This window comes from Corvus brachyrhynchos, unplaced genomic scaffold, assembly GCF_000691975.1.
Source record: "Corvus brachyrhynchos isolate BGI_N302 unplaced genomic scaffold, ASM69197v1 scaffold266, whole genome shotgun sequence".
NCBI classification, from domain to species: domain Eukaryota; kingdom Metazoa; phylum Chordata; class Aves; order Passeriformes; family Corvidae; genus Corvus; species Corvus brachyrhynchos.
Window position 1 is genome coordinate 562,345 of NW_008238633.1, and position 22,565 is coordinate 584,909.

At 46.0% G+C, this 22,565-nt stretch overlaps 1 protein-coding gene across 1 annotated transcript in view; it reads left to right on the forward strand.

Annotated features, from left to right (window-relative positions):
- PHF2 (PHD finger protein 2) overlaps nt 1-22,565 on the forward strand; it is a 34,028-nt gene that overhangs the window by 402 nt on the left and 11,061 nt on the right. Inside the window, exons 2-17 of the mRNA XM_017737285.1 lie at nt 1,357-1,442; nt 7,246-7,360; nt 9,691-9,851; nt 10,355-10,496; nt 12,861-13,047; nt 13,605-13,767; nt 15,033-15,120; nt 15,681-15,787; nt 16,813-16,904; nt 17,311-17,400; nt 18,153-18,515; nt 19,292-19,411; nt 20,385-20,503; nt 20,839-21,017; nt 21,224-21,297; nt 22,474-22,565. The exon at nt 22,474-22,565 is cut by the window's right edge and continues 3 nt beyond it. Coding sequence (XP_017592774.1) covers nt 1,357-1,442; nt 7,246-7,360; nt 9,691-9,851; nt 10,355-10,496; nt 12,861-13,047; nt 13,605-13,767; nt 15,033-15,120; nt 15,681-15,787; nt 16,813-16,904; nt 17,311-17,400; nt 18,153-18,515; nt 19,292-19,411; nt 20,385-20,503; nt 20,839-21,017; nt 21,224-21,297; nt 22,474-22,565 — 2,178 coding nt within the window. The remainder of the gene's footprint in view (nt 1-1,356; nt 1,443-7,245; nt 7,361-9,690; nt 9,852-10,354; nt 10,497-12,860; nt 13,048-13,604; nt 13,768-15,032; nt 15,121-15,680; nt 15,788-16,812; nt 16,905-17,310; nt 17,401-18,152; nt 18,516-19,291; nt 19,412-20,384; nt 20,504-20,838; nt 21,018-21,223; nt 21,298-22,473) is intronic.

A 22,565-nucleotide genomic window follows, 5' to 3' on the forward strand; every position in this document is an offset into this window, starting at 1 on the left:
ATTGTGGACATGCTGGTGTTGTCCGGCAGAGCTTGAACAGAGTGAGAATGATTTGAGAGGTTCTATGAAGTACTTGGTAGAACTGGCTCACGCTGCTGTCTGGCCTTTGGGAGTGGAGCAACCATCCTCTGCTCTGCTTCCTCCAGGGCAGAAACAGGAGCTGGAAACTCCGCCAAACTGCACTCACACTGCTCAGCACTGCTGGTGGAGTGCCAGGAGGCAGAATGTGGCCTTGTGCATGGAGATGCCATTGCATGACCCCTGCCCATGCCTTTTCCCTGCCAGAAAAGCAGTGTTGGTGTTCTCTGCGAGCTGAGGAGCACTGGGAGGTGCTCTCTGCTCACTCAGAGCACTGGGAGCTGTTCCCTGCTCACTGCAGAGCACTGGGGCAGCATTTCAGGTGGTGAAGCAGAGAAACCCCGGGAGAGCTCTTGGCACGGTGCAATCCGGCCTTGCCTGACTGGTGCTTAAGGTGCCTTTGATGCCTCTCATGGGTGCTCTTGCCTAGCTAAGCTCCCACGGAGCCAAGGCACACGGGATGAATCTACAGCACCCCACTGAACTCTTCTCTGTGTGGTACCTTGCAGCCTGGGCTGCTCCTGACACAGGCAGCAGGAGCAGAGTCCCCTTTGCTCTTCCTCTGTGAGCAGGAGCAGCACCGTGCTGGGCCTGGAGCTTTGGCTGGCTGATTGGCACTCGGACTGTGCAGCAGCTCCTTGTCTTGGGTGCTCCAACACTTTGCTGTGTGTTCGGCTCCTCCCCAGCGCTGTGCTGCCGTGGGATTGTCCGTGGGTGTCCCCAGGGGCTGTGGGTGCTGCTGGTGTGTCCCATCCAAACCCACCTCGGTGGCCTCCCGGCACAGCCCATCCCCTTGGCAGCCGGGAGTGCTGAGCTGGGTGTCTGCTTCACCTCCTCGTCTTCCTACAGTGCAATAGAGGTGGCACCCATGGAAGTTGTGCACGTGGTATCCCCTGCCAAGATCGCTCTGGTGCTTCACAGCTGCCCACACATATTTTGTGAAGATGTGTTTTGTTAATCAGGTTTACGTGGGATGGTGCTGGGAGAACTCTGTGTGAGTGCAAAATGGTCTCCTTGGGAAAAAACCATTCTGTGGGACTCTGCCACATTTTCATGGAGTTCCACAGTGGCCTGCTAGTGGGCTTCTGGCTGGCAGCTTTTGTAGCAACACCTCAGGGATGTAGGCTACATAAACCCAGTCTGTACCAGCGTACAAGGCCCCCAAACCTGGTTTGGACAGAGCTGCTGCTGGTCAGTGCAGTTGCACAGGGCTTTCATCACTCACTGTGTGCTTGGAGATGGTCGGGCTAATGTCAGATTCACCTTCTTGTGTTCCAGCTGTGTTGGTGTGGAAGAAGAAGAGGCACCAGATATTGACATCTATCATTGTCCAAACTGTGAGAAAACCCATGGAAAGTCGACCTGTAAGTACCCATGTGCAGCCAGTTCCCCACACACAGCAGGGGCGGGGCATTTGGACAGCAGGAGCTTTTTATTTTGGTCATTACGAAAGGCACGCCTAGGTACCATGTGCCATAAATACTGGGATTCAAACCAGAGGGTGAAGAAAGATGTTAGTGGGAGGAAGCTGCGGGTTGGATCCTGGAGCTTTGGCTGCAGCCTTAGGCATGTGTGTGAGCTCAGGCAGGGCACTTACCTAGGCAGCTTCAGCCCCTGGCCCCATAAAAGCAGTGTCCTTCCTTGCAGGAATTGTGCTGACACTCAGTAATGTGGGCTAGAAAAACCCTTTGGAGGCAGCTAAGTGCTAATACAGGGAGTTTTGGAACCTAAATGGTGTTTTCTGACTGCAGATGAGACGAGTAAGAAACAGTTTGTTGTGCTTGGCCTGGATATAGGATTGCAGCGATTTCCATGTCAGTGAAAATTGTAGGATACACTGAGGGTGCCAGTTCTTCAGTTCTTTCACAGGAAAAAGGTTCTCCTGAGCAAAAGTGACAGTTGATCTCAGTGGGAGTTTTGTCTGGGAGGAAATCGTGGGATGTGTTTGCTTTGGTCAGATTAATTCACAAATTCTTTCTATTATACAATGGAGGAAAAAAAAAGAAAAGAAACCAATCCTTGTGAAAGATGAAATGCTTTGCTTGAAAACCAGTTATTATAAATAAGCAACAGTGCTAGGGAGGATCCTGCTGCTCTGCAACCTCAGGGCATCCTGCAGAGGAAGAGCACCATGCTCATCTGCAGGAGCTGAAGGAATCCTGATGACCTTTTATGTAGTGTGAAATAAGGGGCAACTGGAAGGTGACCCCTGTTGAGTTAAAATTCAGAATTTTTAACCCAAGCAATTATTTCTGTATTGCCTTCATTGTTAAAGTATAAAAAATTTCCAGTGGGAAAGGGGAGGAGTCTGAAGTGTCTGTTTTGTGGGCAAAAAAGGGAATCATTTTTCCACTATGATTTTTTAAATATCAGATGTGAACTGGAAGCCTGAATGACCTGCAGCTGTTCCTGTCTCCCAGAGGGTCCAACTGAGCAGTTGGCAAAATCCCTGCTGTGGGACTGGTTCTGAAAGACTTAACAAAATCAATATGTCCCCAGAAAATGTTCTGGTTTGAAAGAATCAGCCTTTCTCGTGTTTTGTTGGAAGATTCTTGGTTACACAAATAGCCACAAATTCTATTGAAGTGAATGATTTGGGATTGGGAAGGGGGTGACTGCAGACACTCCCAGACTGCTCCTAACCCAGGAGGCAAGCAGCAGCACAGGATCTCCGGCCTCTGAGGGTCTCAGTGTATAACATTGAGATGGGTCTGACACTTTTCGTTTCTTTCATTTCGTTTTGAATTATAAATGATGAAAGGCACCTACTTTTCAGTGCAAGGGGGAAAAAACCCAGACAGAAACAGCAAAAGCCTATAATCAGGAATTGAATATCAATTCTATGAAAACTGGGGTGCGTCATCTTAGAATTCAAGACATGGCAGTTTTGATAAAAAGATTGCAAGTTTAATATACCAGTTGTGATGAGGAGAGTTGAATTGACAACAATATTCTGATGCTTTTAAAAAGGTTTCTGTCTATCCAGTTATTTTTATCCAAATAAAAATCCACTGCTCTGTCCCAGAGCCTGGCTCATGCAGCCCAGCAGAAAGTTAGCTGGAGCACAGTTCCAACAACCTGCCACAGGCAGGGACACCTTCCACTGTCCCAGGCTGCTCCAAGCCCCGCCCCCCCTGGCCGGGGCCCCTTCCACAGCTGCTCTGGGCACCCTGTGCCAGGGCCTCCCCACCCTCCCAGGGAACAATTCCTTCCCCATATCCCACCCAGCCCTGCCCTCTGGCACTGGGAAGCCATTCCCTGGGTCCTGACCCTCCATGCCTTGTCCCCAGTCCCTCTCCAGCTCTCCTGGAGCCCCTTTAGGCCCTGCAAGGGGCTCTGAGCTCTTCCTGGAGCCTTCTCTTCTCCAGGTGAGCACCCCCAGCTCTCCCAGCCTGGCTCCAGAGCAGAGGGGCTCCAGCCCTTGGAGCATCTCCATGGCCTCCTCTGGATCACTCCAGTGCCTCCACATCCTTCTGATGTTGCAGCCCCCAGATCTGGAGGCAGCTCTGCAGGTGGGGCCTCAGAAGGTGTCCCTTGACCCTCTTCCCTCTGGGGATGCAGCATGGTGGGAATACAGACCAACATCCCATTCTGTAGGACAGCAAGGACACTTTGTTTTCTCCCTCTGAATACACCACAGACAGTTTAATGATGTACAAGACCAATCATCAAAGAAGTGGAGTGCAAAAATTTTATTCAAGCATAAATTATTGCTGTCCTTACCTTGCGTTTTGGTGACAAGGTCACAAACTGCACAGCAGTTTTCCCCACTAACGTGTAGAATCACGGATCCCGTGGGAAAAGGAGGCTGTTATGCTGCAGCCCCTCCTTGCAGGGTACAACAGGCCAGGGAAGTTAAAAGATGGATGAAGTGAAGGCGGGAGTGGCTTGGCTCATGAATTCCATCTGCTGGGAATTTGCATGGAGGACGTCCTGCTCAGGGCCTGGGTGCTGCTGGGCTGTCTGCAGGGACATCACTTCCTCTGCTTGTGAGCTGCTCCAGGACCTGTTCAGACCCGTTATCCAGCACTATCAGCTTGGTAATAAAGGAGTAAGAGTTGTTTCAGCGCCAGTAGTTCACTGGTAGGATTTAATTATTGTGAGATTAGCAAAGGGAAACACAGACATCAATTGTCTGTTATGCAACTTGTCTGGATTTAAAAATATACATGTATTTCTGGAGCTCGCCTTCCACCAGATATGTTTTCCAGATGTCAAATTTAAAAATCATTTTCCTCTCCTTACATTTTTCCACATTACCACTGTGGTGAGTAGCTGCTCTCAGAAGATTGCTTCCTGTCACATGCCATTTTAAGCCATTCCTGTTTAATGAAATGTGTAGGGACTCCTCTTTGGCAAAAATCATCCATATTCATCCAACATTTTCTGACATCATTTCAATAAAATGCAAGGGCTTCATTTGGGAAGGCTTGGCTCATTTTCATAACACAATCTGAAATGCTCAGTTTGATTGCTGCCTTGTTTGCAGCAGTGAAAATCAGGAGAAATCCTTTGGAATCAATGGAGTTACAGAGCTGCAAGTGAACCAAAGGCTGTGGCTGGCTTTAAGGAGTTACAGCCTTTAGTGTGGATCAGTAGAGAGCTCACAGGGTGCTTCTGGGTGTCCCTGCTCTGGTAGAAGCTCCCTGGTCATGGTTGGAACGAGATGGGCTTTAAAGTCCCTTCCAACTCAGTCCTTTAGGTTGGAAATACTCCAAGCTCACTGAGTCCAGCCTGTGACTGATCACCAGCTCGTCAGGACCAGAGCACTGAGTGCCACATCCAGTTGTTCTGTGAACACTTCCAGGGATGGGGAGTCCACCACTTCCCTGGGCAGCCCCTTCCCATGCTTGACCACCCTTTCATTCTTCCTGAGCATTCAGGTTGATGATCCCTTCTGCACAAATACGTTTGAAATAATATACGTACAATATACCTGTGAACTATTCATTTTGAGATACCGTTTTCATAAAAATACATTTCCTTTTTCCACTGTTGGGCTTCCCAGAGGTTAAATTTGGATCAGAAAGATCTGCAGAAAAAGAAATCCGTGATAAATTACAAAAAAGTAGCTTTTCTGGCCAAAGCTGGGATCTGTTGCACATGGGCCTTGAGTCCTCACTGTGGTGTTCGTGGTAAAGATAAAATATAGAAAGCATGGTTAAAAATGGCCAAGGGTCGAGTGTTTGATGTGGTGTAATGGACAACAGCTGCTGTCCAGGAGAGAGCCCCTCCTGGGGAATGCTCTGGCAGCGAGGAATCCAGGCTGCCTCTGCAGGACAGCTGGATTGGGGCTCATGGCAGAGCTGGATGGGGATGTCCACGGCTGAGCTGGATGGCGAGGCTCATGAGAGAGCTAGATGGGGGTCCATGGTGGAGGGGGATTGAGAGGCTCATGGCAGAGGTGCATGGAGAGGTCCATGGCAGAGGTGGACACCTGCCAGCACCTGGTGCTGAGGCAAACAGCTCCCCAGAGGTTTTGGGAGAGTTGCAGTGAATTTGTTAATTCAGCACTGATCTGTCGCCTTTCCTTCCTGACACTCTGTGCTATCTGAAGGGTAATAAAGGAACGTGCTTAGAGGATAAGCTCTTTAATTTTCCTGTGGCAAGTGACACCTCTTTCAATCAGAGTGCAAGTGCAATCAGCACACTCGTGGTGTTGATTCAGATGTGCTGAGAGGGGGAGGAGGCGGAGGCTGGAAAGGGAGGGAGAGAAGGAAGGTTTGGCATTCAAGCCAGGCTTGTTTCCTTTGTTACCAGGAGCATTGAATTAATACACTAAGCCTGAGAGTCATTAAGATAAAGAACTAGCAGCTTTAATGAATATCTCCAGCTAGGCTGGAGCCTGCATGGAACTAATAAACCCAACATGCTTTGTGCAAAACCTGGGATGGACTCACTGGGAGACGTCTTTCTTTGAGTTATTCCAGGGTTGTGGTCGGGAAAGCAAAGTTTGCTCTTTCCAAATCTCATGTATTGTAGCTCTGGCCTCCAGATTCCTTTCCTAATGGAAAAGTGCGTGGATCTGTGTGCGTGCAAAGAGTGAGGAGTGGGTGCCATCCATGAGGAATCTGCTGCCTTCCCTCACTGTTTTGATAAGAGGTCTGGACTTGGGGTGAAATACTGAGTTTCACGATGTAAAACAAGGGTGGAAAATGAAAGTACGATGTGACATATGAAAATTCTATTAACAGAGCCTTTAAAGGATACAAATATGGAAAAACCTGTTTCCTACCAAAGTGAGTTTCTCTGGACATGCTGTGGAAGCAGGAACAGCTGAGGGAGATAGTGCTGACTCAGGGAAAAAGTGGGACCAGTTTTTCTTGCTTTGTGTTATCCAGCTGTCAGAGGCAGGGTAAAACCACACTGAAACCTGACTGACTCACGTGTGCTCATTGCTGCTGGCCCTTTATCCCTGATGGACTGTCCTGTGTGTCCATCCCTCACTGGGAGCACAGTCAAGGGGCCTCAATCTGTCATCAGCTGCAGGTCTGAGCCGCAATAAACTCCCTTCCCTGTGATTCTAGCAACTAACTCCTTTTCCTTTTCCTTTTCCTTTTCCTTTTCCTTTTCCTTTTCCTTTTCCTTTTCCTTTTCCTTTTCCTTTTCCTTTTCCTCTCCCTATCCCTATCCCTATCCCTATCCCTATCCCTATCCCTCTTCCTTTCCTCTTCCCCTCCCCTCCCCTTCCCTTCCCTGTCCATGCTGTGTGCAGGGCACAGCTAAAATCCCATCAAACAATGGTCAAATCTGGCGCTGCTGGACAGAGCTTTAGGCTGAGGCAATTCCTGACAAATGCACTCACACAGATCCATTCTGCAGGCTGTGCCACGGGGCTTCCTGGGAGTTTCCTGCCGAGGATGAGGGTCAGTGTGGCGAGCCCAAGGTGTCCAGAGCCGGTGTTTGTGTGAGGCTGTGCAGCTCAGCAATTACCCAACTGCTGCCCTCGTGTTCCCAAACGTTCACTGCTCACTCTGTAATGCATCTTCAGCTGCACCACAATTGTCTAATGGGGCATTGAGAGCAATATTAAAATCTGCAGGGCACCATTGGGGGGGTTCCCTCCACTCTGCTCATGTGAGAAATTAAGTGAAGATTTGTCCTTCCTGCCAATGTCTCAATAATTGTCTTCAACTTAACATAGCTGTCCAATTCATTCATTTTCAGTGAAAAAGAAAAGAAATTGGCACAAGCATGATACCGGCCAGACAACAGAGGTCAAGCCTGTACAGAACGGGAGCCAGGTGTTTATAAAAGAGCTTCGAAGTCGGACGTTTCCCAGGTGGGTTTTTGGTGTGGACGGGGTGCAGGGTCCTGTGAGGCTGGGGGTGGGCTGTGCTGGAGGCACTGCACAGTACTGATGATTAAATCAGTGCTGTCTGGTTGCAGATGTGCCAGGTTCTCCCCTTTTTTGCATTTGTGCAGCTGTATTCGGATCGCTCAGCTGAGCCCAGTTCCGGTGGATTTCCACAGATGCTAGGATTTGGGAAGGCAAGAATCATGGAATCATTGAATGGCCTGGCTGGGAAGGGACTTTAAGGCCCATCTCATACCACCCCTGCCATGGGCAGGGACACCTTCCACTGTCCCAGGCTGCTCCCAGCCCCAATGTCCAGCCTGGACTTGGGCACTGCCAGGGATCCAGGGGCAGCCACAGCTGCTCTGGGCACCCTGTGCCAGGGCCTGCCCACCCTCACAGGGATTCCAAACACTGGATTCCAAACATCCAATCTAAATCTTTCCTAGTTTAAAACTCTTCTCCCTTGTCCTACCACTATCTGCCTCTGTAGAAAGTCACTCTTGCTGTTTTTTATAAGCCCCCTTTAGGCACTGAAAGTGGTTCTAAGATTTCCCCAGAGCCTTCTCTTCTCCAGCCTGATACAGAGTGTGTTTGGCTCCTAGAACATCCACTTTTACAAGAAACTAACCCACTTATTGCATAGAATTCTCCAGTTCTCAAAATTCTAATGACTTTGCTGAAGTCTGTCCCCATCTTGGACAGAACAACGACATGCTCAGTTGCTGGGTGACAAAGGCTCTCTCACTGGGGTAATGAATGGTGCTAATTGTTAGGTGACATGTCCCACATGTTATTAGGCTGCTCCACAGCCATTTGCGAGAGCGATCATTTTCTTTTGGCTTTTTAATGTAGGCTGTAGCCAAATAAATCCTTAATTATTAATAACTAATTATTTTAGAAGAATCCTTGGGGAGTGGCAAAGTAAACACAGAACTTATTCCTTTTTATGGAGAATTTAATTTCACATTTAATTTAAGATACTAGTCTTAGGCTTAAGGTAAAAACTGACAATAATTCTGGAAGGTGTTTTGCAGCTTTTACAGATGTGTTTTGCTGAGCTCAGAATCCAGCATTTTTACTCACCTGGCTGTTTTTATTGGGGCCTGCAAGGTTTTATATCTTTGCTGGTTATATATATATATTTTTTTTTTTTTTTTGTAATTTGTAATTTGACAGGTTGCACAGCTCATTTTAAAAAAGATTTATAGCCCAGGCAGACTGATTTCAGTAACCTCAGGTGGCCTCTGAGACTGCAGTCACACATACAGGATCTCTGAGTCACTCCAAAATTGTTATAAATAATACAGCCCCCTGTTTTTTCTCTTTGTTGTCATTACTGCGTGCATAAGAAAATCCTGCTGCCAAATGAAATCTCCTGAGACAGAAGGGTTTGTAGCACAAAGATATGCCTGCAAGATCCGGGCCTCGGACACGAAATCTTGTGGAGAAATTTTGTCCTCCACAGCAAACGAATGAGATGTGCAGATGTGGCAGGCCAGGCCTGGGCACTCGTCACCCAGAGGGTGCTGGGGAGAAAGGGGGCTTGGACCAGGAGCATCATTGCTGGCTCCCAGCACAGGGCAGTGAATGACAACCCCCAGTGAGGGCTTGGGAGGGTCTCAGGTCCAAAGGAACACTAAAGAGAGCAAAGAGGCAAAAAATACAATTTGTGTTGTTCTGCTCTAAAATGTTTAATACCAAAATAGCACCAGAATGGCAAGAGTGGCAGTGATGACAATTAAATTGATTCTTCTTTGTGAGGGTGGGGAGGCCCTGGCACAGGGTGCCCAGAGCAGCTGTGGCTGCCCCTGGATGCCTGGCAGTGCCCAAGGCCAGGCTGGAGCAGCCTGGGAGAGTGGAAGATGTCCCTGCCAACTCAAAATGATCTGCAGAATATTTCCTGAGCACGTTATTCGACTGCTTTAAAATGACTTGCAGAGCATTCCTAGGGCTGTTTATTTGAGATTGGGTAATGTTTTTAATCTTACCTTCTTTAGACTGAAACGTTTAACACTAATTCCTTTAGCATTGATCGCTGGTAGCTCGACTGATCCTACGGCTGAGGAGAACGGTCTTTTACTGTAAGACGTTATTTTAAGACTTCCCAGTAGTTGGAGCATGAGGCTTGAGTGATTGACGTTGCATGATTCTATTGTGCCCTTCATGCTTTGGAATAGATGGGGTTCTGGCTTATGTACCTAATTTGCATACAATTCCTTTTTCATAGTGCCCTCCTTTCAGCAGTGAAGCGCAGAGCATTCCAAACGCAGTGTGGAAGCCCCTCACCATTGAATCTGTGTTTGTTTTTGCAGTGCTGAAGACATAGTGGTGAAAGTGCCAGGCAGCCAGCTGACAGCAGAGTACCTGGAGGAGAAGGGCTTTGCAGAGCCCATCCTGGTGCCCAAGAAGGACGGGCTGGGCCTGGCTGTGCCTGCCCCCACCTTCTACGTCAGCGACGTTGAAAACTACGTTGGTGGGTACTGGCATTGGACTGCTCGGAGCTCAGCTGCTGTTTAGAAATAATCAGTTGTATAGAAAATTGTAAAATATTTTGTAAAATATTGTCTGTGCCGTGAGCTGTGCTGGTTTTGGTGTTTGTTATGTAGTGGGAGCTTGTAGTTAGAAATTAAGTCATTCTTGTTGTGTGTAGCAGGGTGGCAGTGAGGCTGAGCCAGCCTGCACTGCTCTCCACAGCTCTGCACGAGAGGTAACAGCCAAAGTATGCCAAGGAATGGTTTTCCCAGGGAGATGACTGCAAAAGCACCATTTGATGGGTATTTATGTACATACACATCTTTCATGGGTGTATGTCTATGTGGGTACACACACAAGCAACAGGGAGGGTCCAAGGCCTGAAAAGGTCAGAAAATCGGAAGATTGAGGTGTTTCTGGACAGGTCACCTCACCCCCAAGCATAGAAAAAGGGGCAAGGCAGGCTGTCCATCAACCTTTTCTCTTCACTGAATTCATGTGCAGGGCCAGAGCGCAGTGTGGATGTCACTGATGTCACCAAGCAGAAGGATTGCAAGATGAAGCTCAAGGAGTTTGTGGATTACTACTACAGCACAAACAGGAAAAGGGTCTTAAACGTCACAAACCTGGAGTTCTCTGACACCAGGTAAGGGTCCAGCCTGCTGCATGGAAATTACTACAGATTTATTTTGATTTATAATTTGTATTTAATTTATTAATTTATATATAACATTTATCTATGCAATAATATAGCTGTACACTGTACTATGGGTTTACTTTTGAATTATATTACTATTACTTACATAGAATTATATACAAATCACAATTTTAAATTACTGAACCCCACATTGTATCTGGGATACATGGCTGGGTTCAGCCTCTGCCTTCCCCAGTGCTTTTCCTCTTTAGGGAACATTGTTTAACCATGGGGTAGCAGCTTCTGGTTGCTCTGACTTTAGGTGTAGGGTAACATGTCACTGGGTGTCCTTTGAGGAGAATAACTTTGGAATTCAGTTGTAACTCTGTAATCCTACAGCATGTGTTGTAGTTCTGGTTTCAGTGCTTTTGCCAGGTAACCTGTGATCTGCCTGGCAGCAGCTCAGGGTCAGGGTGATGCTGACTTCCCAATGGCAGGCTGGGGGTGATGGTGCAAATCAGAGGGATTGGATATTAGGAAGAAATTCCTCTCTGTGAGGGTGCTGAGGCCCTGGCACAGGGTGCCCAGAGCAGCTGTGGCTGCCCCTGGATCCCTGGCAGTGTTCAAGGCCAGGCTGGACATTGGGGCTGGGAGCAGCCTGGGACAGTGGAAGGTGTCCCTGCCCATGGACTAGATGGGAATGAGGTGATCTTTAGGGTCCCTTGCAGCCCAAACCATCCTGTGAGTCCATGATTAGCTGATGTCAGTGCTGAGGGCACTGCCTGGTGCTCTCTGTAGCTGTGCTGCCGTAACTGAGCCGTGCTTTCCTTGCAGCAGTGGGCAGGGGCACGTATGAGATACGGATCATCAAAACTGTTCAGGTCATTTTCACAGGCCCTGTAGTCCTCTGGGGTAGCTGAGGCTTCCAGAAGGGAATCCAGAAGGGATCCTTTTGCATATGAACATGCTACACAGGCAATAATGAATGTCAGCAGAAAAACAAAGAATGGTTGTTTTGGGGAGCATTCTGCTTCAGCACGAAGGCTTAAAAATGAAGGCTGGTGGATAATGACAAGCTCATTTTCCCAGGCATTCCCCTGATCCCTGTAGCTGGGATTTAGTGATGCACACCCACGGCTGCAGAGAGCAGCTCTACCCACTGCAGGTTTGAGACCACCGGGATCCTCGGCAGAGATTTTTTCAGCTTTCTGCCATTATCCCCAAATAATGAGCTGTCTTTTCTCCTGAAGGACTGCTGGAGCTGTCGTTCATACACTGCTAATCTAGACATTAATAGCAAATATTTTATTTCTTAGCATAGACAGTGACAGTTTAATTGAATGCACAGCTCCATCTTCCGTGCCATGGAAATGGAGCTGTTGTCATCAGGGCTTGACACTGAGCACAGATGACATGTGGGAGCATTTAGTATCAGTTTGAAGCGCAGATACTCTTACTGATGTGGTATTTCTGAGTGTCTAGCAGTGAATCTTCACCTCCTGCACTTTCAGCCCAAATTTTGGACTATTTTGGACTAATTTAGCACATTCTGGGATGAAACACTTAATACCTGGTTGTCATGCCACTGCATTGTCTTAGCTGTGACTATAGTATATGTTATATATTTGATAAAAACATAACATATGAATGATATAAATAAATAAATAGGAACATATGTTCAACATGAATGAAGATAACAATTTGTATAAATTTAGATACATATCCAGTAAGAGTATGTTCTTAATGTAAATAAATAGATTCATTCATATGAATTATAGAAATAGATATATCTTGAATTTTAAATATATTCACATTATCAACCCAAATTAGACTTTTTCCTTCTTCTGAGTTTTTAATATAATTTGGTCAATCTAAATAAGATCTCTGATTTTCAGCATCAGATCAAGACTTATTTATCCATAAGCATTAATGTTATTGTTATTTGGTTTATTAATATTAAGCTTAAGTTGCTAATTTTTAAGGTTTATCAGATGGTTTCTGTCAAAGGGCACACATTTCACTTTCTCTTCTGAAGGGGGCTGGAAAGGTGACTGTGGTAACAGGAGTGCTGGTACCTGAGCCTGCGCAGCAAGAGGCAGGGGCTGGAAAACTACAAACAGCAAATATTTGATCATAGATGATACTGCTGAGAGAAGGCAAAGGATTGCTGTTAAGTCATCACACTTAAAAACCCTAAAATCTCTGTCTGTAAACAGTTTTTCCCAATTTTGTGAATGAAGAGCAGTTCCACTGCCACGAGAGAAGCTGCTCCGGTTTGCCAAGCGAGCGTTAGTCACACCCTCCTCTTGCCGTACCGGGGTCCTTGTGCTCCATTTTAAAAGCTGCCTGTGTGTTCTCCATTCTCTCTGTAAGGATGTCCAGCTTTGTAGAGCCTCCTGATATCGTTAAGAAACTGTCCTGGGTGGAAAATTATTGGCCTGATGATGCTCTGCTGGCTAAGCCCAAAGTGACCAAGTACTGCCTGATCTGTGTGAAGGACAGCTACACTGACTTCCACATAGACTCTGGGGGGGCTTCTGCCTGGTACCACGTGCTGAAGGTGAGGGAGTCTGGCTTTTGGGTGTATCTAGTACCAAACTCAGTTTTATACACAAAGACCATCATAAAATTCTTTCCAAAATTCAGCTCTCAGGTTTTTTGGTCATTGTCCTGTTGTATCTGAGCCTTAACTGCTCTTGTGGGTGCACTCCCAGCAGTGCCAGGGTCTCCTGAGTGAGGAAGCACTTGGAGCATGGAAGTCCTTTGTGTATTTTCTCTCTATTAGGATTTTAATATTTGTTTAGTGCCTTCTGCACATACATCACCCCAGGCCTTAAAGACACCACGTCCTGTGTTTGCAGTGTGATGGAGCCTGGCACCATAAAGCTTTTTCACCATCACTCCCACAAATCTGAGCAGATGTGGTCAGCTGTGATTTAATTATTTCAGCCCTTCTGTACAAAGCTGACTAATTAATTTTATTTAAATACTGCCCAAATACACAATGTTACATGTATACTTAGATAAATATTTGTGTGTGTGTGTCTCTATGTGTGTGTGCCAGTGCAGTGTTGTTTGGTTTGGCTGCTCGTTGCTAATTTTATATTTCTAATTCAGGGAGAAAAGATCTTTTATCTCATCAAACCAGCCTCTGCAAATATTTCTCTGTATGAACGCTGGCAGTCAGCAGCAAATCACAGTGAGATGTTTTTTGCAGACCAAGTAGATAAATGCTACAAATGCACTGTTAAACAAGGCCAGACACTCTTCATCCCATCAGGTGAGCAGGCTGGGGCAGGAGGCTTTCCTCATCCTTTAGAGTAGCACATCCAAAATGCCAGAGGGCTGGGATTTGACAACTTTCTGTGACAAAGTATGAAGTCTAATTCTCAGTAGAGGTTTTATTTCATGTGCTTACAAACAAAACAAACCAGAACTTTTACTGCTTTCTATTAGTATTTTAGCAGCCTTTTAAAAGTAAAACAAATAGGTGGAGTGTTCCACTCAGGGTCTAGCTGGGTTGTTGTAACTCATGAGTTCTCTTTCCATATCCACCATGACATTGGTGCTTTCTGACATCTAACAGACAGTTTACATCGAATGAATTTGCATTCTGACCATGGCACCCCCAAATCCTTGTCACAGACAATAATCCCCTGTGACACTCAGGAACTACAGGTGCCTGCACGAGTGTGAACATGCGTTTATTGTTGCACATGGAGCCGAAGACCTTGGTGTCACAGATTTTTACGGGTTGGTTGATAGACTCAGGCTTTCACTGGATATTGGGGATGGTGCATTTTGTTTTTCTTGGTTCCTGGGAGGATCTCCACGAGGACAGGAGGTAATCAGAAAATAGTGGAGGGCTTGAAATGAACACAGTTCTGCTTCAGCCCGTCTCCCTCACCTTCCTCTCACCATAGACAATAATTTCCTCATTTGCATTGCTGTTTCCTGCCCTCCCTGTTACCTGTCGAAACTGGGACAGGGACTTTCTGTCCCTCTGTGTGCATTTAAATGAAGCAGAGCCCTCCTGAGCCTTCATCTGAGTGCAGGCAGTGACAGCAACCAGTGCTCAGGAGCACTGGTAGTGACCCACAGTGTGTGAATAGATTCTTGCACCAAATGTTTACACACTTGAATTTTACCTTGAGTGTAAGAAGTGGAAAGTAGGTGTTTCTTTTATGACCATCTGTGGAGCAGATGGTGGAACAAACACAGAACAATTTATAGAGAGTCACTAACTTGAGTAGATTTTTGTATGAAAATACGTGTTTGGAAAACACCTGATTCTGACAGTGTGATAAAGCACATGTCAGGAGCTGTTACAGGGTTTTGTGGAGACAGGAAAGCAGATGCCATTATGTAGCAAAACAAGGAAGGGACCAGAGGCAGCTTTCTTCAAAGTGTGTGTGGTTCTGGGGCTGGGCTGTGCGGGTACCTAGGGAGTAAGGTGCTCAGTGAAGTACAGACATCATGTTGGGATTAAAATCTGTGGTACTGGCCTTCGAGATTTTGTCTTGAGGAGTCTTCTCTCTCTTTTAGGTTGGATTTATGCAACTCTAACACCAGTAGACTGCCTGGCCTTTGCAGGACATTTTCTACACAGTCTAAGCGTGGAAATGCAGATGAGGTAATCTGCCTTTAAAATCTGAAGTTGTGTAGAGGCTCAGTTTTTAAAAAATCAGTAATAATGAATCATTGACAGTAACTTTGGTGTAGCTCTTGGGCAGTTTTGGATGGTGCACCCACCTTTGTCCCCTCTGGCTGTGTTCCCTTGTGCTAATCCCTCCTGAGCTGTCCTTACACCTGTTGCACAATGCACGGGAGGATACCTGAGGTGCCTGGCTTGATGTGGCCACATCCTGAGGGAAGAACTGTTGCAAACTGCCTGGAGTTTTACCCTGGCACCTGCCATTCATTGCTGGATAATCCCCGACCTGCTCAGCTGGGCTCTCTGCCCAGTGTCAGACAATACAAGCAGTTCTTTACTGACTCTGGGCAAATAATGCAATAAAACCATCATACATCTGTATCTCAGTATTTCACTAGTGCTGTCATGTTTTGCTTTTGGCCTGATGCCAGCCTGTGTGGCAGCAGGACACAGAGGGGACGCACTGCAAAGTGACCCTGGGACTTCTGGGACACACTCGTGCTCTGCAATGCTCAGGTTCCTGTGGCTTTGTCTTGCAGGGCATATGAAGTAGAAAGGCGACTGAAAATTGTCAGCCTGACCCAGTTTCCAAACTTTGAAACGGCGTGTTGGTATATGGGGAAGCATCTACTAGAGAAATTCAAAGGTAAAACTGCATTTCCTTGCCTGCCTTGATGGCTCAGCTTTGGGGTCTGAGGACGGTTACCCTGAATTTATGCTGATGTCCACATAAAGGGTGAACAGGTGGCCCAAACTGGTCTTGTTAGTGTTTGAAAACTGCTCTGAGCATACCAGCAGAACATGCTGCTCTGGCCCAGCTCACCCTGAACCTCCTGCCATCGCTCTCTGGGGGGGACTCGAGCTGTCCCTCTTTCCTGTGCCTAAGGGAAGCTTTAAACTGCTTTACCAAATGGTGCTGGAAGTTCACTTCAGATTCGAGCTGCCTGTCAGTCTGGATTCACTCCCAGTTTCAGCCGAATGAGCCGTGGGCTCTGTCAGCCCGAGGCGCAGAGCAGCCCTCCCCTCTCCCTGCACCCCACGGGTCCTGGCTGGAGTACGAGGGCAGCTCTCGTGTGCAGGGGCCACAGGAGCATCAGCACGTGGCCAGCAGGAGCACTGGGAATTAAACCCAAGTTTTCTATGCAGTTCAAACGCTTCCAAATCCGATTCCTGCAGAGTTGATCCAAACACCCATGTGTAAATGTTCTTTACAGATTCGGCCTTGCTTTGCTCTTTGCCTCCGTTTCTCCTACTATGAAATGTGTCCAGATACACCCACCAGATCCTTCTATAACAAGAAAAATGTGTATAATTCATCCACAAGGTGCTTTTTCAGAATTCAGTCAGAGTCACAGGACCACGCTGATGGTTCCTTTATTCCCAGAGCCTGGGATGGGTGCCCATGGAAGTTAGCTTGGGAATGGGAGCGGGGGGAGCCAAAGCCCTGCCAATGTAGCCTGAACTGACAGGAGCACAGGGTGGGAAGGCTCAGCTGGACCTGGGACACAGTAAAAGTATTGCTTATTACCATCAGGTTGTAGCAGGGATTCATTTGAGTTAACTCAAAGAGTTAACTTCAGCTTTCCCAGTTGCAGTTTTCACATTAAATGCTTTCTGTAAACAACTGTAGCTGTCAGCGGTTGAATGACACTGGGTTATTTCTCTGCTTAGGTTTGCATAAAGCTGGACAACAACCTCCTGCTCATCTCCTTCAAGGAGCAAAGATTCTCAATGGTGCTTTCAGGTCGTGGACTAAAAAACAGGTAGGAGAAGCAGCCTGGATTAATATTCTGTGTTTGTCAGTTGCTGGAGCAGAGAGGAAGTTCTGGAACAAATAACATCTCCATTGCAAAACATCCAGTTCTAAGATGCCAAAGAGAAGGGATTGGGAGAGCTGGGGGTGAGCAAAGTGATGTTGCAGTTGTGAAAATGCAATAATGTCTGAAAAAAAGATTATTGACTTTGTTGATCTGTTGGAACAATTAGTTACGCTAACATCCAGAACAGGGGGGAAAAGAAAAGGTTTTTCTTGTTTGAACATCGAATGCAGTCAAGATTGATTTCAATACATAGGAAAAAAAATGGATGAGTCACTTCAAGAGGGTTTTTTTGTTTTGTTTTTGAAGAAAACATGCACAGAAACAGCAGTTTGGCTTTGTTGTGTTTTAGGCTTTAGCAGAGCATGAAGATGAACTACCAGAAAACTTCAAACCAGCACAACTTATCAAGGACCTTGCCAAAGAAATAAGATTAAGTGAGGTTTGTGCTGTTTTTGTAATATTTACTGTATTGGGGGTCTAGGCTATAAAATGCATGGAGGCATCATCCTTTGAGTGTGGTACCATGTCCCACTGGGTGGAGAGGTGTGACAGCAAGAGGTGACCGCAGCTGATTCAGTTCCTTTAGGAAGACATTGTGCTACATTCCACCCTGTTTCTAACCACATCCAGAGACCTTAAAACTGAAATCTATCTTGTCCTTTGATCCTCTCTGATGTAGTATTTAAGTTTTCTGATTGTCAGAATGGCAAGTTAAGCAGAAACTAATTTCTTTTTGATTAGTCAGTGTTAATTCTAATTGGGCAGCTATTTTACTGCTAATTTTTCCCGAGGGCATGAAATGTGATTCTGCTATATTTATCACATCAGAATTACATGGAAAGGGCTTTTGCTCAAGCTGATCAGCATTTTAAGCAGAAGACTGTTCATTTTATCCATGCTGTGTGGACAGGCTGTTGAACAGTCCCATGTGATGGTACAAGCCAGTGAGAGTTACATTCCCTATAAAGCCTCTGGAGCTACTCCAGGCCAGACTTGAGGAATGTGGAGGTGGGAGCTGGGGGTGGGAATTGGTGAGCAGAGCATTCCTGTGGCCTTGGTCAGCCTGACCTGTGCTGCAGATCCCCCTCCATCACATCTTTGGGGGTCTTTGGGGTTTGTTTCCCCACCTAACGGAGGGTGCAGGTGAATATCTGAAGGTCTGAACAGCTTCTGTTTTGTGCCAAACCACAGAACGCTTCAAAAGCCAGCAAAGCCGACACGAGTGCCAACACCACGGCCGAGGAGATCTGTCCTGTGGAGAAGGAGGAGGCTCCATCGCCCGTCCAGGTCACCCCTCCGCCCCCACCTGTAGAAAAGCTCCCTAAAAAAAAGACTCCCAAAACTGTGAAAACCCCCAAACAACTCAAGCCATCCAAACCCCCGAAGCCTCCCAAGCCCCCAAAACCTCCCAAAACACCGAAAGTGAAGGGAGAAGGCAAAAAGAAAGGAAAGAAGGTGAAGGAGAGCCCACCACCAGCCATCCCCAACCTCGACCTGCTGGAGGCACACACGAAGGAGGCTCTGACCAAGATCGAGACGCCAAAGAAGGGGAAGGTGGGTCATGTTCTAACCTCTCCCTCTTCTCCCACCCTCAGAGAGATAAAATCACTCCGTAAGTCTCATGCAGAAAGTAATGTGTGCAGCACATTGTGAAACCCTGGCTCTGCAGAAGCAAAGGGAAGGTTTGTAACTGCTGGCTCATTGCCCTCCTTTCACGCAGCTTTGGATTTGATTTGAGTGCTTGCTTGGCTATTCACTGATATGGAGCCTCCCAGAAACCCACTGTTATCAAGAGGTATCAGTGATGAAAGAACTTGTCTCTGAAGTGTCTCATCTGCCTGAGATGTTGCTCCAGAATGAGTGACTGACAATAGAACAGTTGTTTTCTTTCACTTTTGCCCGTGTAGGACAAGTTTCTTTTTGATGTCCTTTAATTCTGATGCCCTTTAATTCAGCATGAATTTTGTGAGTGGTTTCAGTAGGGGCTAGGATCCATCAAGGCACTGACAGAGGAATGGTTGTATGCTGTTTGTGAAGAAATATCCATAAATCTTTCCTAAAACATTTCTGAAGTTCTAACAGTTTGTGTGCAGTTTGTGAAACCTGTCATGGGGTGACAGACAGGGAGAGGAACGTGTTGGTGTATCAGGGAGAAGTGCAGCTGCTCTTCTGCAGACTCTGAAGGAGCAATATTTGATTGAATCTCAGTTTGGGGTTCAAAAAGAATACATGGGGGTTTTCACAAATATATTTTCCATATAAAGCCCGTGTTTCTGACATGCCAACACTCCATCCTCATTCAGAGGACTTTTTCCTGACTTTTTTCCCAGGCTGCAAAGACTGTTTTAAGTGTTCCCAATAAGGAATCTGCAAGCAAGCAGAATGAGGTGGAGAAATTTGAAGTTCGAGAGCAAAATAAAAGCAAAACAGAAGCCAAATGGAAATATAAGGTAATGCCTCCTGTTAAATTCTGCCACACAGGGATAAGCCAAGGGTAGAGAATTGTTTGTGGCTCTGCCTAAGCAGAGAGAACAAGGCACCAACTTTCAGTTCCCAAAGAAAAGAAAATTAAGCAGAAAATAATCAATTAATCCCTGATAAAGGAAGAGGGGGTGGATGGATTCTTGTGCTGAATTGTCCATGTGTCTGTAGTGACACCAAACTGGTAACAGTGAGATGGTTCAGTGTTGATCCCTTTTGTCATTCTTGCTCTGACACAGTCCTACTACTTTAAGTCTGAAATCAATAACTCATGAGAAATCAATAACTAATCAATAATTAACTAATAGCTAATAATCAATAACTAATTTTAATGTCATGAAATTAGAATTAATGAAATCTGAATTATGCCCCATGGATTAAAAGCTTGCCTTCCTTGGGGGCTAATGCAGGGAGAGTGAAATTCACTCGCAAAATAGAACATTTTGTCTGCAGGGAAAATTTAATAGGGTTTTTGATAAGGGAAAATTTAACTGAAATAGCTCACTGAAATAGCTGTTCGTTGTGAAGCTCTAGTGGGAAAGGTGCAAACAAATTCTCCTGTTACAAAATCCTCTGTTGCTTGCTACGTTTGGGGTAACTTATTTGGGTATTGGGAAGAAATAACTGCGAAATATTGAAATAGTGAGGGTGGGGAGGCCCTGGCACACAGAAGCTGTGGCTGCCCCTGGATCCCTGGCAGTGTCCCAGGCCAGGTTGGATGGGGCTTGGAGCAGCCTGGGACAGTGGAAGGTGTCTCTGCCCATGGCAGGGGTGGCACTGGATGGGCTTGAAGGTCCCTTCCAACCCAAAGCATCCTGTGATTCCAGGATTCTATTTCTGTCTGCCTAAAGATGAATAGATTCTGAGGATACCTGGGAAGCTGAAACATAAATGACTCATTTAACTGATTGACTTACTTTGTTTTGGTCTTTTGATTTTCAGAACAGTAAACCTGATTCACTTCTAAAAATGGAAGAGGAACACAAATTGGAAAAGACGCCTTTATCAGGAAATAAGGACAACAAATTCACATTCTCTTTCTCTAATAAGAAATTGCTTGGGTAAGTAAAAACATGACAACACACATCAACTAAAAATGGAATTTGAAAGGTCATTATTAATATTTTTTATACAAGAAGATGAAAATCTGCCTTTCTGGTCAATGTAGAAAATACCCTATCACTAAATCTACTTCTAGTGCTCTGGTCAGAATCCTATTTTGAGATATAAATCGTAGGGTCAGAAATGTGTTTGTAAAATTATTCTAATTGCTTTGGCACCCCTGAAAGAATTCAATTTGACTGAGATTTCTGCATAGAGATACTCATTATCTGTCAAGTCACAAGGTGTTTTCTACTCAGAGTGTTGTTACTGATTTGTAAATACTTTTTTTCAGTTCAAAGGGTGTCAAAACCCATCTGAATACCAGCGTGTTTGGGTCACTGCAGAATTTTAAAGAGGACAAGGCCAAACCTGTACGGGATGAATATGAATATGTGTCAGATGATGGTGAACTAAAAATTGATGAGTTTCCAATCAGAAGAAAGAAAAACACTGCAAAAAGAGAACTGCCCTGTAAGGATATTTCCTGGTTTGTCTTTACCTGCTCAACAAAGTCTTTGGTGGTGATTGTCCAAAACAATCAACATAGTCTTTAAAATCTGTGTGATTTATATTAAACCAAGCCATGTCTTACCTGTCAGTCAATGCAAGTGGAATAGAAGGGCTGCTTTTTGAAGGGAAAAAACCCGTGACTTTTTTGTTTCTTTTTATTTACTCAGTTTTATCAGATAAAAAGGAAGCCCTGCAGCACACTCCTGTTAAGAAGCCAAAGGTGGAGTCGGTACCATACAAGGTATGAGGTTATTGTACCTTCACGAGGAGGTACTCCTAGAACATGAGGCTCTTTGAGGTCCTTTCCGACCCAAACCATTCTGAGATTCTATTCCTGTGAGGTAGCACCTAAAGTGTTTGTTTTCCATCACTTGGCAGAGTCTCTCTGCTCATTATGGGCTGAAATCTAGAGCACTTCTGACCCAGATGTCAGTGAGCCTGGCTGTAGCTCACCTGCAGCAGTGGGACAGCTCAGGTGTGAGTTTGCTCTGAGTTAGCACTGAAGCTCAATGCTGGAAATAAAATGACATTAAAACTAAATGTTTTGCCCAGCTGTGGTTAATACAAATTCACATTCTAACACCTGAATAAATCAGAAAAAGCAAAATAGTTTGTTAAGACAGAACCAAAGATGACCAAAATGTTTGACCTTAAGTAGTAAGGAATTCTTTTCACCCTGGGTTGTCTCTGGGACAATCTGGAGGAAGTGCAGACCTCTTTGTCCGAGTCAGTACCTGTGGTCTGGGGCCAGCGGTGCAGGAGCCTAAGGAGGGAGTCCCTGGAGGCAACAGACTGGCATCCAAGCAGTCAGGGCTGGTGCTGTAGCAGCCTGAAAGTAGGGCAGGAAGGGGGGAGAAACTTGTTTTATTAGACACCAGACTACAGTACTCAGAGATCTCAGCCCCAGAGAGACGGTCGGATGTAGGCAGCTCCTTCCGGGGCCTCACATGACACTGTCCCATTCCTCTGTTTGATCTTCCCAGTCTGCTGCTGTGGGGATGGCAGGGTGGGTCTGTCCCTGTGTCTGGGCTGTCAGCATTAATGGTCCTGTGCCTGCTGCAGGTCCAGCCTGGCAGGGCCCTTTCCTCTCCTAGAGGGTCATGGTCTGCAGAGCAGGAGCAGGGCTGGGAAGGCAACACAGTCCCTGGAAACACCACTGTTAAAGAGGATTCATCCCATGAACAGGATCAGATCTCAAAGCTTTGGAAGAGGAAAGAAAGGCCTACCATGCCTACAGGCTGCAAGGAAATGGACTTTTATCATGTACTTGGTTTTTTCTTTTTTGTTGTTTAAAGAAAGCAAACTCCAAAGGCTAGCTCTGTGTCTTTGGAGGAGCAGCAGGCTGCAGGAATGATTGTTCTTATGGACCAGCTCAGTGAGTTTCCACCTTTTTTCAGCCTTTTCCTTGTTTTTGCAGAGCGAGGACTCATCAGATGAAGATTTGCTCCACATCGACACAGAGGCAAAGCCGGGACGCAATTCCAAAGTAAAGAAAGAGAGTGGAAGTTC